The sequence below is a fragment of the Bos indicus genome, chromosome 23 (assembly GCF_029378745.1).
Source record: "Bos indicus isolate NIAB-ARS_2022 breed Sahiwal x Tharparkar chromosome 23, NIAB-ARS_B.indTharparkar_mat_pri_1.0, whole genome shotgun sequence".
Classification (NCBI taxonomy): domain Eukaryota; kingdom Metazoa; phylum Chordata; class Mammalia; order Artiodactyla; family Bovidae; genus Bos; species Bos indicus.
Genome location: NC_091782.1, coordinates 17,898,999 through 17,915,581, shown reverse-complemented (window position 1 = coordinate 17,915,581; position 16,583 = coordinate 17,898,999). Strand labels below are relative to the sequence as shown.

General features: G+C 47.2%; 2 protein-coding genes and 1 non-coding gene across 3 annotated transcripts in view; 2 read left to right on the top strand and 1 right to left on the bottom strand.

Moving 5' to 3' along the window:
* The window catches only part of BICRAL (BICRA like chromatin remodeling complex associated protein), a 106,425-nt gene extending 92,890 nt beyond the window's left edge, over nt 1-13,535 (bottom strand). Inside the window, exon 1 of the mRNA XM_070778004.1 lies at nt 13,520-13,535. The gene's annotated coding sequence lies outside the window, so the exon portion shown is untranslated. The remainder of the gene's footprint in view (nt 1-13,519) is intronic.
* Nucleotides 11,802-11,873, top strand: TRNAC-GCA (transfer RNA cysteine (anticodon GCA)). The gene has a single exon. It is a non-coding gene; the product is annotated as a tRNA-Cys (tRNA).
* A 175-nt stretch (nt 13,536-13,710) lies between the features above and the next one.
* TBCC (tubulin folding cofactor C) lies at nt 13,711-15,878 on the top strand. Its single transcript, XM_019986150.2, has one exon. It carries the CDS (start codon nt 13,808-13,810, stop codon nt 14,843-14,845), a length of 1,038 nt encoding a protein of 345 aa, XP_019841709.1. The 5' UTR covers nt 13,711-13,807; the 3' UTR covers nt 14,846-15,878.
* Nucleotides 15,879-16,583: the final 705 nt, after the last annotated feature.

Below are 16,583 nucleotides of genomic sequence, written 5' to 3'. Positions count from 1 at the left end.
TCTTTATCTCAACCTTTCAGTTGGAGGAAACTGAGTTCAGAGAAATTAAGTATCATGCCCAATGTCACATAGCAAGTAATCAGAATTTAAACTCAGATCTACTTATTGCCACAATCACACCTCCCTGGCAGGAAGAAACATCAAAAACAGAATGAATGCAGAAAGGCTTTAAGAGATTTATGTGACTTTTGACATGAGAGAAATTTGAAACTACGTTAAAAAACTCAAACCTTTGGAAGGAATGTAAATTGGTGCAGTCGCCATGGAAAACAGAATAGAGGTGCCTCAAAAGACTAAAACTGCAACTACTATATGACCCAGCAATACTACTCCTAGGGATACGTCTGAAAAAAAGAGATCATTAACTTATAAGATACGTGCGCTCAAATGATGTTTATAACAGCATTATTTATAATAACCAAGATGTGGAAGTAATCTAAGCGTCCGTCAACAGACGAATGGATAAGAAGATGTGATAAACACACGTACACACGTGGGTACGTGCACATACAATGAAATACTACTCAGCCATAAAAAAGAATAAAATTTTGCTATTTTCAACAACATGAAAGAACTTGGAGGGTATTATGCTTAGTGAAGTAAGTCAGACAGAGAAAGACAAATAGTGCATGGCATCACTTATATATGAAATCTAAAAAAATAAACTGGGGAATATAACAGAACAGACTCACTAGAGAACAAACTAGTAGTTACCAATGGGGCGAAGGGGGTAGGGAGGGGCAAGACACGGTAGGAGGTTAAGGGGCATGAACTACCATGTATAAAATAAATAAGCCACAAGGATATCTTATACATCCCAGAAAATACAACCAATGTTTTATAATAACTATATATGGAATATAATCTTTAAAAACTGCAAATCAATACGTTGTACACCTGAAATCTATATATTATACAGTACTATACCTTGATAAGAAAAAAAAGACAATTCAGATAGCTTACTAAATATAACACTCTATTTTAGAGTCAGCAGGTTGGTACCTCTTTAACTAGGTCTCTTTCCTGATCAGCTTAGCAAACATCTTCTCTGCCTCCGGACTCCTTCTATTCTTTACCGTAGGAACGAGAACAGCAAGCCCCCGACCCACTTCCATTCACACTCCTAGGAGAAGCTTTGCTTCTGGCCCAACTCTCCATCCATCCTTATTCAATTTAACAAGCCTTTATTAACATGTATCAGGTGTTGTGTTAGGCACAGAATAAAACACATCCCTCCTTGAAGGAGCCCAAGCTATAGAGTGGATACCTAAAAATACAGGCAGGATACTGACTTTACACCTGGACACTCACCCAGAGCCAAAGGAGGGGAGGATCCAGGTAGGCTTCCTGGAAGAGGAGATGTGTAAAACAGCTCTGTGGGAGACAGGTGCCCTGTCACACAGAGAAGAAAAGGCACAAGACTGCAGGCAGTGGAACAAGGGAGCAGGAAGCAGGTCCCATGTGGACCCATCAGCTCTCTCTCCAAACCCGTTTGTCCCGGCACCACGCCCATTACAGACCCAGCTCCCCAGCCGGGACCTTCCACAACTCCTTGCCCTCCTCTAGCCCTTACCTCCAGTGAATCCCTGAGTCCTGTCTAGTCCCCTTCTAAGTCTCTCAGACATCTCCCCTTCCTTCTCTATCCTCACTCCCTTCACGGCAGCCCAGCACCACCATTTCTCCTTGGCTCCTGCAGCAGCCTCCAAATGGACATCACTTTACTTTTGCTCCATTGAATTCACTCAGCGCAGAGCATCTAGACTGAATCTCTAAGGCGGGGGCCGGGGGAGGGTAGCCACAGGTTGGCGGGAACCACCTGATACTGTCATTATCCTGCTTAAGTCCTTCACTAGATCCTAGTGCCTTCCTGATTAAGACAAGCCCCCTAACAGGATTTACAAGACCCTTGGCGGTCTGGCCTCTGCTCACCTTCCTAACCTCATCTCTGATCTTCAGTTCCTCATAAGCTGTGGCTTATGAGCCTGGTTGCCCAGCACCACCACCTGGGGAGCTTTAAAAAAAAACCCAACATCACAGTCCCACTCCCAGACACTGTGACTGAATTACTCAGGGGAAGACCCCGAGCATTCGGGGATTCTAAAGCTCCCCTTGTGATATTAGTGTGCAGCCACGGCTGAGAACACTGCACTAGTCCAACACATCTGACAGGTTCCCCGGGGAAGCCCAGTCTCTGCCATCAGAGGCCCTGGAGCTATCCTGGCTTGAGGCCAGGGTCTTTCTGTCTCATTCACTGCAGTATTTCCTGCACCCAGAACAGTACCTGAGCAATTCTGCTTTCTCCCTTCACCTGGTCTGATGACACTCATTCTTTAAGATCCAGCTTAGACTTCCTAACAGACACCCCCTCCCTTGATGCCCCTGTTCTGGGGCAGGTGATCCTCTGTGAGCTCAGCGCCTAGATTTCTCCCAGTATAGCATCTATCCCCCACCTGGTGATCGTCTGCATCCCACAGGTCCTCTGTAAGCTCTGAGGGTGACCTGTCTGTGTGTTCATCAGTATAGCACCTCCATCCCTGGGAAGTGCCTAGCACAGAGTCAGGGCTGATTTAATAAGTGTGGCAGGAATAAGTGGAAGTGAAGGAGCACAAGTGTGGGTGTAACGGCAGAGAATGGTATGACTGGGGTGATAGCAATGGTGGGAGATGAGCGGGAGAGGCATGCTGGGGACAGGTCGTGAGGGGCCAGGCATCCTCACCAAAGACTCTGAACAGCATCAGACAACTGAGAGCCAGGGCAAACTTTAGGTAAAGTAACACAAACAACTTGAATTTTAGGGCAGTGAGTGGCTGAGGCACGGAGCAGCGGGGGAGGTCAGGGAGGCCCAGTGGTCAGGGACCAGATGGGGATCTAGAGCAATAGCCCACCCGGAAGAAGATGAGGAGGGGGCTCAGGCCTGAAGACAGGGGGCTGGCTGAGACAAAAGACCCAGAGAGAGAGGGAGGGAATCGAGAGTGTTTGGAGGCTTGATGGCCCCGTAGGGAGGAATGAGGCTCTGTGGATGACTGATTTCCTGTTCAGAAGACTACAACTGTGGTGTGACGATTGTGACCAGATGCAGTATCATAACCAGACAGGGGTATGAAAAGAACCTGATGGCCTCCATTCAAGTCTTTTTTTCTCGATTTTTTTTTTTTTGGTTTGGTTTGATATGGACCATTTTTTAAAAGTCTTTACTGAATTTGTTACAATATTGCTTCTGTTTTATGTTTTGGTTTCTTGGCCAAGAGGCATGTGGGATCATAGCTCCCTGACCAGGGATGGAATCCACACCCCTGGCACTGGAAGGCAAAGCCCCAACCTCTGGACCGCCAGGGAAGTCCCACCTCGATTCAAGTCTTAGCGTCACCTCTTACTCGCTCTCCGTCCTAAGGAAGTCACCTTCACCTCATTCCTTCACCTGCTCAATGCGGGTAACAAGTAGTACCTATATCACAGGGATGTTGCGAAGGCTGAAAGGAGTAATAGGTGTACATGCTCAGCCACTGACTGGCACAAGTACATGCCATATGAGAGTTCACAAAATTATTTATATACAATGTGCCGTATTATCTGCTAAGAGTTACGATCTGCCAACAATTCCCCCCGCTCCTCGGAAGACCTGTGCTCCACCCATCAAAAGGTGGAGTCTGTTTCTCCTTGTCTTGAATCTGGGCAGCTTTGTGATGCGCTTTGATCAAATGAAGTGACATTGTACCAATTCCGGCTCAAGCCTGAAGAGACCTGGTGGCACCTACTTTTGGCCCTTGGGAAGCCAGCCACCATGCAAAGCTGGAGCCCAATAGCAATGTTAGGAAGGAGACTGAAGCAGGAGACAGGCTGGGTGGAGGGGACGAGGTGCAGTAAGGCTGCAGACATATGAGAGAGGCTGACTTGGAGGCTCCAGACCCAGTTCAGCCCACAGAATTGTGAGAAATAAGTTACTGCTATTTCAAACCAGTAAGTTTTGGGTTCGTTTCCTACACAGAAATAAACTGAAACTTACGTACCGAAGAAAAAGGACATCACTGGGACAATAAGGACTTCCTTTGAAGCCATCTTAAAATAGGTATTTTGGACAGCAGAAATATGGAGACATAGAAATATCAAGAAAAGTGTTGGAAGTCCAAGTTTGGGCTCAGGAGAGAAGCAGGAGGAGCCAGCATAAGGACAGGACTCGGTGCCCTGGGAGGAGGAGGGGAGCTCACCAGCGGAGGTGAGAGGAACTAGAAACTGGTACCAAGACAGAAATCTGGCCCCGTGGATACTTAGGGGACAGGTGGAGAGAAGATGGTAAAGAAGATGAAGAACAGTGATCAGGGATGGAGAGAGAACACACAGAACCAGGGAGCTGTACTCTGAGAAGGGGTTATCCAGTGCTGAGACTGGTTATCCAGTGCTGAGAGCTACAAAGAACAACGGACTTGAACATTAGGAGGGAATGGGGATTTCCCACTGAAGTAGCAGAGGCAGAAATCAGGTGATAAGGGATTAAGGAGGGAATAAGATTGAGAATCTGAACACAGCAAACGTAGATGACTGTTCTTAAAAGTCTGTCGTTACAGTTGAACCCAGAGAAACAGAGACTAGATTGGCAGCTGCCAGGGGTGGGATGGGAGACGGACAAAGGTGGTCAAAAGATACAAACTTCCAGGCACTTCCCTGGTGGTAAAGTGGATAGGAGTCCGCCTGCTGATGCAGGAGACACAGGTTGGATCCCTGGTCTGGAAAGATTCCCCAGCTATGGGGCAACTAAGCCCGTGGGCTACAGCTACGGAGCCTGTGCACCTAGAGCCTGTGTCCTTCAATAAGAGAAGCCACCACAATGAGAAGCCCATGCACCGAAAGAATGAGTAGCCCCAGTTCCCTGCAACTAGAGAAAGCACAGAAACGAAGACCCAACGCAGCCAGAAATAAACAGAAAGTTACCAACTTTCAGTTACAAGATGAGTAAGTTCTGGAAATGTAACATACAGCATGTTGACTACAGTTAACAATGTTGTAGTTGAGTCCCTAAGTCAGGTCAGACTCTTTTTCAATCCGTGGACTGTAGCCCGCTAGGCCAAGTCCCTGGCATTGGCAAGCGGGTTTTTTTTTTTACTACTGAGCCACCAGGGAAGCCCCACAGTTAACAATCCATGCGTCCACAGTGGCTCAGTCATATATATAGTAAAAGAAGGACTGATGCTTCCATCATGAAAGTCTGATGCTGAAGCTGAAGATCCAATACTCTGGCTATCTGATGCGAAGAGCTGACTCACTGGAAAACACTTTGATGCTGGGAGAGATTGAGGGCAAGAGAAGAAAGGGGAGAAAGAGGATGATATGGTTGGATGGCATCACCGACTGAGTGGACATGAATTTGAGCTAACTCAAGGAGAGTGAAGGACAGGGGAGCCTGGCATGCTGCAGTCCCTGGGGTTGCAAAGAGTTGGACATGACTTAACAACTGAACAACAACAACAAATACAAATATAAACACACACACACACACACAAGTCAAATCATCACAATGAGTCCCCTAAACTCACACAATATATCTCAAGAAAGCCAGGAAAAAAATAAACCCAATTACCTCTCCCCCAAAATTTATTTTAAAAAGTTGAATAAAATAAAAAGTCTATTAATAGGGACTTCCCTGGTGGTCCAGTGGTTAAGAATCTGCCTTCCAATGCAGGGGATACAGGTTCGATCCCTGGCTGGGGAGCCAAGATCCCACATGCTGCAAGGCAACTAAGCCTGTACCTACGCTCCACAACAAAGAGCCCAAACAATGCCATTAAGACCTGAGGCAGCCTAGTAAGTAAATAAATAAATTTTTAAAAATTTATTTATAAATATTTTAAGAATATATATATTTTAAAAAGTCTACTGACAAAAGAGGGAAAAAAGAACAAGCAAGTTCCCTCCACTCAAAAAGAAAACTGTTTTAAGTGGAGGGAACTTGCTTGTTCAGAAGAGAAACCAAAGAAGAAGCATTAAAGATCCTGAAGAGAGGATGGGGGTGGCTCAAGGTTCCAGGAAATGGGAGGGACACAGATCAGGTGGAGGTGTTGGCCTTGAAGAAGGGGAAGAGGCAAAGGGGTGGATCTTCACAGAGAGGTTATAAGAGGGAGGTGAGGTGAGATTCTTCTCTGGGGGCCTTGCTGTCCCTGGGACTCTCCAGGCAAGAAGACTAGAGTAGGTGGCCATGCCCTTTTCCAGGGGATCTTCCCAACCCAGGTCTCCAGCATTGTGGGCAGATACTTTATTGTCTGAGCCACCAAGGAAGCCCAAGAATACTAGAGTGGGTAGCCTATCCCTTCTCCAGGGGAACTTCAGACCCAGGAATCAAACCGGAGTCTCCTGCATTGTAGGCGGATTCTTTACCAGCTGAGCTATCAGGAAGCCCCCGAGAAGAGTAGGTTAAGGTCATCTGCTGACAGGTAGTGTGGGTCTTCGAAGACTGACATAAGTTTCTGAAGATTTTGGAGGGAATGCAGGAGGGGCCACAGGAGTCAAGCTTCCAGACCTTTCTAGTGAAGCCCCGCCACAGGAATTCCTGCCTTCTGAGGCTCAGGCTCTCCATGCCAGCCTCTCTCCTCTACCCTGCCCCTAGCCGTGCTCCATCCCGAGTCAGTGTCTGGCCTAGATGGCCCCCTGGAAGGTTGCTCCTTCATTCTCAAGTATTTGCTGACTATCCACACCACCAGCCCTGCCTCTCTGGACAACACACTCTCTCTCTTCCCACAAGGCATCCAAACGTTCCCCCTACTTTTCAGATGCCTCGTGCCTCTTTCCTTTCACACCCAGCAGAGGACCCCGCTGCCCACTCACAGACAGCACAGACACCGTCAGACTCATCAAACATGCAAGTTTACCTACAACTGCACCCTCTCCCCGGAGAAGGCAATGGCACCCCACTCCAGTACTCCTGCCTGGAAAATCCCACGGGTGGAGGAGCCTGGTAGGCTGCAGTCCATGGGGTCGCTAAGAGTCGGACACGACTGAGCGACTTCACTTTCATGCATTGGAGAAGGAAATGGCAACCCACTCCAGTGTTCTCGCCTGGAGAACCCCAGGGATGGGGGAGCCTGGTGGGCTGCTGTCTATGAGATCACACAGAGTCAGACACGACTGAGGTGACTTAGCAGCCAGTATTCTTGCCTGGAGAATCCCAGGGACGGCGGAGCCTGGTGGGCTGCCGTCTATGGGGTCGCACAGAGTCAGACACAACTGAAGTGACTTAGCAGCAGCAGCAGCAGCAGCAGCACCCTCTCCCACTGACACATCAACTTAAAACTGCTGTTTGATTAGCAGGTCTTGGCCAACATTTTAAAATACAATAAAAAGAATAGAAAATAGCATCTACTGTATATCCCAAGAGTATTTGCTGTTTCTTAAAGCTTGTGTTTCAATTATGCATCTGTTACTATGAGTTGAGAGCAAAAGGTTTGCATATGTTTGAAAACTTTCACAATAAAAAGTTAATACAATAGCACTGCCATAGAGAAAGCTGTCCTTCCCTTTATCCACAGCTAATCCTCACACCGGTGTTTTGTGTCCCATCTCCTCCAGTCATTTCAGGGCCCTTAGGTTATGTCTTCTTTTTTCCTGTAAAAACCAGAAATACCTCATTGGCCTCCCCGCACTGCCTATTTATTCCCTCCTCCCTCCTCACAAACGTCTCCAAAGAGTTATATGGATTCGGCATCTGCTCCCGCCTGTCCCTCTCACCTAACCCCTGCGGCCTCCTGCCCCCAGCCCTCCTGGACACAGCTCTCCACAAAGTGACCAGTGACCCCTGAGTCCACATACCTAGAGGACACCTTCCAGGGTTCACTGACTCCATGTTCATTCCTGTTCCTCCTTCCAGCCAGAGCTCAACCCTGCCTGCTCCGGAAGACTTCGCTGACCTCCCAACAAGGTCAAACCTCCCATGAGGGGCACCCACTGTTCCTCTGTCCTTCCTAACAGTTGTCAATTGTCAATGTTACGATTTCACATTTGTGTAATTATCTGCCCCAGATTAGGCCTCCTCAAGGAGGAAAGGGACTCTGCCTATCTTGACGCACTTGGCAGCCGGAGAACCTCCCTGGCTCAGTGCTGGGCGTGGATCCATAAGCAGCAGCAGCCCCTGTGCTAGGTCTTAGGGGTACAATGAGGAAGGGACATCCTAGAAAGTGACGGGAGCTGAGGAGGTGAAGAAAGCCAGGGGCAGAGGAGGAAGGCAGAAGCTGCTCCCATTCTGCTTCCCAGACCAAGGTGGAACCTTTTCCAGAATAGCACGTGCCTGCACGGCTGACACCCCTCACTGGCTTTGTGTCAGAAGTCAGCCACCCAGACTGGAAAATTGGCTATATATTTCATACCTGACACGCAGAACTTGTAGTGAATCCTTTTAATCCACTACACATTCAATATTTGCTGAAAGATGAATAGGTGACACCTACTTCTGGAATCCAGCTAGTAGAAAACAGAGCCTGGATTTGTTTATTTGCCCAGGAATGGCCTGCACAGGGTTCCTGATAAACACCAGAGAACACAAAAGGCCTCATTCTTTGCTATCTGACCACACCCAAAGACGGTTTTATTGTGTTACCTGCTTTCATTCCTCAGTTACTGATTTTCTGTGGCTTATCACTACACAAATATTCTCTTAAGGATGTTAAAAGATCAAATAAATACAACAAGTATTTAAAATGACAAACATAGTATGCAGATGCAACCAGAAACTTCAACCTGTGGGAAACTCTATTAAACAAATGACCATTTTTCTCAACAAAACATTTGAGAGAGAGAGGGGAAGGATTTAAAAGTGATTAAAGAGACATATTAACTCGGCTCACTGTATAGAACTTGTTTGGATCCTTATTCACATAAAGTAATTTTAAAAAGGAAATTATAATCAGAGAAATGTGAATATTGGTTTGGATCAGTGGTTCCCCTAACAGCCTGAAACTCAGATAGTAATGGAGAAACAGTCGCCACTTTTTTGGACTGTGGCTCAGCAGTAAAAGAATCTGCCTGCAATGCAGGAGACTTGCAGGAGACTTGCAGGAGATGCAAGTTCGATCCCTGGGTTGGGAAGATCCCCTGGAGGAGGAAATGGCAACCCACTCCAGCATCCTTGTCTGGAAAATCCAAAGGACAGAGGAGCCTGGTGGGCTACAGTCCGTAAGGTTGGAAAGAATTGAACACGACTGAGTGACTAAACAACAACAAATAGTATTGTAGTTATGTTTTTAAAAAGACAGCCTTAATCTATTTGAGAGACATATTGAAATGTTCGTGGATTGTAAAATATTAAATAATATAAAGTTTGGGATTCATTTTAAAATAAGCAAGTTAGAACTGGAAATGGAACAACTGATAGGTTTAAAATTGGGAAAAGAATATGACAAGGCTGTATATTGTCACCCTGCTTATTTAATTTATATGCACAGTACATCATGAGAAATGCTTGGCTGGATGAATCACAAGCTGTAATCAAGACTGCCAGGAGAAATATCAGCAACCTTAGATATGCAGATGATGCCACTCTAATGGTAGAAAGTGAAGAGGAACTAAAAAGCCTCTTGATGAAGGTGAAAGAGGAAAGTGAAAACGCTGGCTTGAAACTCAACATTAAAAAACTAAGATCATGGCATCCAGTCCCATCACTTCATGGCAAATAGAAAGGGAAAAAGTGGAAGCAGTGACAGATTTTATTTTCTTGGGCTGCAAAATCACTGCAAATGGTGACTGCAGCCACGAAATTAAAAGATGCTTGCTCCTTGGAAGGAGAGCTATGACAAACGTAGGCAGCATATTAAAAAGCAGAGACATCACTTTGCTGACAAAGGTCCATATAGTCAAAGCTGTGGCTTTTCCAGTGGTCATGTACAGATGTGAGAGTTCGATCGTAAAGAAGGTAGAGAGCCAAAGAATTGATGCTTTTGAACTGTGGTGCTGGAGAAGACTCTTCAGAGTCCCTTGGACAGAAAGGAGATCAATCCTGAATACTGATCCTAAAGGAAAATCAACCCTGAACATTCATTGGAAGGACTACTGCTAAAGCTGAAGCTCTAATACTTTTTCCACCTGATGTGAAGAACTGACTCACTGGAAAAGATCCTGATGCTGGGAAAGACTGAAGGCAAAAGGAGAAAGAGATAACAGAGGATGAAGTGATTAGATAGCATCACTATCTCAATAGACATGGATTTGAGCAAACCCTGGGAAATATCGGAGGACAGAGGAGTGTGGCATGCTGCAGTCCATGAGGTCACAGAGAATCAGACACGACTTAGCAACTGAATAACAACAACAAAAAATCAGAGTAAGGTGGGGTGGGAAAGTGGCTAGGGTTTTAGAAGAAACAGGACTGCCAGTTGTGAATTGCTGAAGTTGGGTGATAGGTACGTGTAAACACTCTCCTCTCTACTTTTTAAATGTTCAAAAAATTAAAAAACGTATCTAACAAATAGAACCATTAAAGCATCTAAATTTTTGTTAAATAATTTTTAAAGTCTGGAACACATTACAATTCTTTCACTTTCCAAGACGTCTAATGGACAGCAGTTCTTCGATTCACAAGCTTTGTAAAGTATCCTTGAAAGCGGGATCCAGAACTCATGGGCAGCTTGCCTTCTGCCACATTTCCACTGTAAAGCATTACCCTGTTTCCTTCCATCAGAACAGGCATGTCCTTCTGAGGAGCTGGGGCCCTTTCAAGGATGCACACTGAATCAACTGCCCTCAAACGTCATAAAGAAGACATATATACAGCCTGTCAATGCCTTCCTACTTTTGAAATGTAGCTTTAAACCTATGTCTTGACCGGTACCTCCCTGGCTTGCAGCTGTGCTGGGGTCTGTCAAGAACTGTCAAGCCGGACCGCCTTCATGATACAGTGGTTGAGAATCACCTGGGACAGAGGTTCATTCCCTGGTCTGGGAAGATCCCACATACCACAGAGCACCAAGCCCGTGTGCCACAACTACTGAGCCTGTGCTTTAGAGCCTGAGGGCTGCAACTGCTGAAGCCTGGGCACACCCACAGCCCATGCTCCACAACAGGAGCCACCAGAAGCCACGCACTGCAACAAAGAGTAGCTCCCACGGCAACTAGAGAAAGCACGAGTGCAGCAACGAAGACCCAGCGCAATCAAAAATAAATGATAAATACATTATATATTATATATTACAAAAAAGAACAGTCAAGCCAATGCTTCACAATGACCAGACTTCTGACCCCTGTCCATTCCCACTGGGGCCTCACATTAGTCTTTGAAGGCACCTCCCACACACTGATGGCAACCCACTCCAGTACTCTTGCTGGAAAATCCCACGGATGGAGGAGCCTGGTAGGCTACAGTCTGTGGGGTTGCAAAGAGTAGGACAAGACTGAGCGACTTCACTTTCTTTCTTTCTTTCTTTCCCACACCCTGGGTCTGCAGGGTGACCCATTCATTCTTGCCCTTTACTGCCCCTTTCTCATTAAAGTCTGAACTAACCAACTTAAAATACTTGGAAACTTCCAAAATCTATTGGACCCTATCCCCAAACCGCTCACTGGGCATAAGTGAAGTTCTTCAAAGGGTTTAATGGCTTTCCATTCCACTTCAGATACAGACAACACTATCCCCTACCCCCAGGGTCACTGTAGCTAATTAAAAAACGTTGTCTCACTCCTGTTGCAACACCCAAGCCCAATAAACCTTGTTTGCTACAAACTTCTTTAACTGGACACAGGACAGACTGTATTGCTGAAATACTTAGGTGAGGCAGGTCAGATTTTTCTTCCTAGCAAAATAAACTTCCTCTAAACCTTCCCTAGGGGCTTCCCGGATGGCTCAGACGGTAAAGCGTCTGCCTGCAATGCGGGAGACCCAGGTTCGATCCCTGGGTTGGGAAGATCCCCTGGAGAAGGAAATGGCAACCCACTCCGTACTCTTGTCTGGAAAATTCCGTGGACTAAGGAGCCTGGTAGGCTACAGTCCATGGGGTCGCAAAGAGTCGGAAACGACTGAGCGACTTCACTTCAAACCTTCCCTGGTTAAATCAATTTTTCACAAAATAAATCAGCAATTGCATTACCCCATATGACCCAAAGACAAGATAACCAGTTATATTTCGTTCACCAGCCTTGAAAACATACTTCACACACACACAAAAATCTCCATCTATCTTGTCCATGAAACAAAGCAAATTAAAATTTATCATATATACTACAAGCGCAAGCACAAGATGTTTTCAGCAACGTCATTTCCATCAGGTGCATGTCTACAAACACACAATAATTATAATTCCATCCCCGAGTGGAATTTGCCAAACAGTGTGACCTGCGCTGACTTTTAGCGGAGAAACTCGGGAATTTATGTTTGGTTTTCCTTTTAAATGAGAAGGAAAGGAGGAGAGTGGGTATTGAAAAAGTGGGAGAGGAATCTTAATCCTCTCATTTCCTCCCATTTTTTTCTGCATCAAAATGCAGGTATATCAGTACCATTTCAAGTGACAGTTTCTCGGGCAGTTAACTACCCCGACAGAGGTTGGAAATCGGGGGTGGAGATAAGGGTGGAACCGGCGACAGTAAGGACGGGCAGGGTCAGAGGCCCCGGCGCTCAGCGGAGCACGCGAGGTGCCCCGCGCCGGCTGCCGGCCGCGCCCGGGTTCTCGCCCAGCCCGCTGTTCTGGGTTTTGCCAGCGATTGCGCCGTCCAGGCTGCCCACTCACACCTCTGGCTGGTCCCGACTTTAGGGGAGGCTCATTTACTTCCGGTGATAAATCCCTCCCATCACCTCTAAAAATAATGTAACATTTCCCCCATCACTTTCCTAACCACCGACGGCCCCACAGACTGCCGCGGAGTCCGGGGCTGGGGTTTCAGCACCCCGCGCGGTCAGCAGCGGCCAGCTGTGCAGGGAGTGACGGCCCAGGGGGGTTAGGGCGTGGGAGGAAGAGGGAGGGGGTGTGGAGTCTCACCCTCCCCCCGCCCCACTCCCCACCCCTTCGACTGCAGCGATTGGCAAAAAAAAAAAAAACAAAAAAACAAATAGTAATCTGTTTTTAGACTCCTCCAGGGCCCCCTGGACCCGGCTGCAGTGAGAACCTCAGTCTCTCCCGTACGTGCCCTTCGCCTTCTCCCGCCCGGGTAACTGCCTTAGGGAATCCAGGAGCCCCAGGCCACGCGGAACTGCAGCGGCGCGGGGGTGGGTAGGAGGGTTTAGGGGCGGCAAGAATGGGTTGGGGGAAGGGATGGTGGAAGGAAAAAGAAAAAAAAAACCAAGAGACATGCAAGCGGCTCCCTAGCCAGCTGTTCCAGCTGCCGCTTCCACCCGCGCCGGCCGGGCGGTGTAATATTCACCCCCCCTCCATCTTTCTCACCACTACCTGTCCCCCCCACCCACCCACCACACGCACACATTCCCCCCACCAGTTGCGGATCTCCGGCCTGTAAGGGGGTAGTAGGGAGGAGCTGGGGGGGAGGGGGAGTCCTGCGAGTTTCTAACCTTGTTCTTATAAACAAACCCACATGTGCAGCTGCCGCTGCTGCAACTCACCCCACAATCCCGGATATAAGTCCTGCCCCTTTAAGAAGAAAAAAAGCTTCCCCCGCCTGCCTCCCACCCCACCCATCCACAAGGACCTTTGTCTCCCCACCCCCTCTGTCAGTCGGCCCCGCCCCACATCCCCGCCCCCTCCAGTGCAGAGGAACCAATGGGCGAAGAAAATAAGGCCGGGATCTGACGTCAGCATGCCCGGCCAATCACAGGGCGCGTTGGTGGGAGGCCTCGCGAAAGGGCGCGCCCGGAGGAAGGAAGGCAGGAGAAAGGAAGCTTGAAGTTAAGATGGAGACTGGTGGTTTGTCCGCCGCTGCCCTAGCGAACGGGGACTTGGGATCCCAGCGAGAGCGGACCCTGGTGCCCGAGCGGCTTCAGAAGCGAGAACATGAGCGGCAACTGGAGGTAGAAAGGCGGAAGCAAAAGCGGCAGGACCAGGAGGTGGAAGAGGAGAAGAGCGACTTTTTCGCCGCCGCCTTCGCTCGGGAGCGATCGGCCGTGGAAGAGCTTCTGGAAAGCGGGGAGTCCGTCGAGCGGCTGGAAGAGGCGGCCGCTCGGTTGCAGGGCCTTCAGAAACTTATAAACGACTCGGTTTTGTTCCTGGCCGCCTACGATTTGCGGCAAGCGCAAGAGGTGCTGGCGCGGCTGCAGGCGGCCCTGGCCAAGCGGCGCCAGGAGCTTCAGCCTAAGAAGCGTTTCGCTTTCAAGACCCGCAAGAAGGATGCTGCTTCAGCCACGCAAGTAGCTTCGGCTCCCGACGCCCCGGCGGCGGAAGGCAGCCTGACCTCCCCGCCGCCCTTGAAGGAGGAGGGAGATTTCGACTCCAGCTGGATCTGCGGCTTTTCCAATCTACAGTCCCAAGTCTTGGAGAAGAGAGCTGAGGAGCTGCACCAGCAGGACGTCCTTTTGACCCAACTGAGAAACTGCACGATCAAACTCTACGGCAATCCCAACACCCTGCGGCTGACCAAGGCCCAAGGCTGTACGCTGCTCTGCGGCCCGGTGTCCACCTCCGTGTTCCTGGAGGACTGCAGTGACTGCGTGCTGGCCGTGGCCTGCCAGCAGCTCCGCGTACACACCACAAAAGACACCCGCATCTTTTTGCAGGTGACCAGCAGGGCCATCATGGAGGACTGCACCGGGATCCAGTTCGCCCCCTACACCTGGAGCTACCCGGGCATCGACAAGGACTTCGAGGGCTCTGGTTTAGACAAGAACAAAAATAACTGGAACGACGTTGACGATTTCAACTGGCTGGCCCGGGATGTGGCCTCTCCAAACTGGAATGTTCTTCCTGAAGAAGAGCGAAGGATCCAGTGGGACTAAGCAGTTGTCAGTCTTCACTTCACCAAATACTTCCTGTGGGACTGAGTCCGGCTCATGGGACTCCAAAGTTTACTGTCGTCATGCTATGTTTTCATTATTTTAAGACTTTGAGGTTGACTTTTGATTTCCATTAAATTTTTGGCAGGTGTAGCACTTTAAAGAATTTTTGCTATTTTGGTACTGCCTAGGACCTATTGTTAGACGGTGATTCTTTGAAGCCATAAGGTGAAAAAGTGTGATTGTATGTTGGTTTTTAATGATTTTGTGGTGTTTAAAACTTATTGCTTGATAAATTAGGCCTTTAATAAATATTTGTTTAATAAACGAATTCACTAGGGCTCTAGTAGGAGCCAGTTAGTCTTGTTTAGCCATTAACCAAGAGCTTTTTTGACTTGCAGGTTTAACTTCCATAAGTATTTTTTAGTGGATCGATGGAAAGACTCCTATCTGGTCTTCAGCTACATGTTGGCTTGGGTTTTTGGCGTCCAGCTACTCATTGACTGACTTGAATCCAAAGTTTTGGCAGTGGGCTCCAAGAGCCTCATGAGTCTTAACCACACATAAAGCCACAGTAGTTATAGCTACCAGTTTTTGCGCACTTAAAATGTTATTGACGCCATTGTAAGCACCTACCTGGTGTAAACTTATTAAGTCTTCAAAATCTTGAGTTAGGTTCTGTTAACGCAATTTTTCAAGTAAGGAAACAGGTAAGAAAGTTGCCCAAAGGCTACACAGCTGGAGTGGTGGGCTGGATTTGAAACCAGGTACTCTGGCTCCAGAGTCCAGCTTAATCACTACTGGATACTGATAATTGAGTTGGGAAGAAAGCTTCCAAAATTAAGAAGGGCAAATAGCTTTTGGCATAATAGTGCTAAGTATCTATTCTCATATACTAAAAGAACTGAGGCAAACATGGCTGAGTCTTAATTTTTCAACTCATTTTGCTGTAATTCTCTGCTGTTACAAATTTGGCTTTCTGCTCTGTACACTACGACTCATTATTAAATGGAAAGTTGTATGATTTTCAAAAAGCTTTTTTGGGTCTAGTGGCTTTGTAACTGGGTGTGCTTTTTATTTAATATCCACTACAAGTATTAAGGTGCTTAAATATCTCAAGTCTTTATATGTTTAATATTATATGTTCTCTTTTGTTCCAAAAAAGGATTTACAGTGGCTTCTAGGATATGTGAAATATAACAAAATGATACATGACGAGGAGGAACCAGGGTAGAGTGACAAACTGCATGCAGGCAGAAATGAAGCCAATAAACAAACGTAGCTGCCACACTCGCTTCCTTAGCTGGGTGTGAATGCAGATTATTTTTTTTCCTCAACCATTAACTGACTTGAAAAGAGATCCCAATCAGTTTCACAATTTGCATCATTTACAAACAAGAGGGAAAAATATCATTTACTTGGGAGAATTAATTCTGATAATAAAAAGAGACAACATATAATTAAATCCTCAACCATATCTTTACATTAGAAACTTGTATATCCTAAAGCTATACCCCTAGAGACTGATAGTTTACACAAGTGCACTTAAGGATAAACCATGCTTAAATAAAAAAGGTTTAAAAAAAAAAGAATAAACCATGCTTGTTTTTCTTTTTTGGCCACACAGCTTGGCATTCAGGATCTTAGTTCCCTGACCAGGGACTGAACCCAGGCCTTGGCAGTGAAAGCTTGGAGTCTTAACCACTAGACTGTCAGGGAATTACCCAAGAATAAACCATGC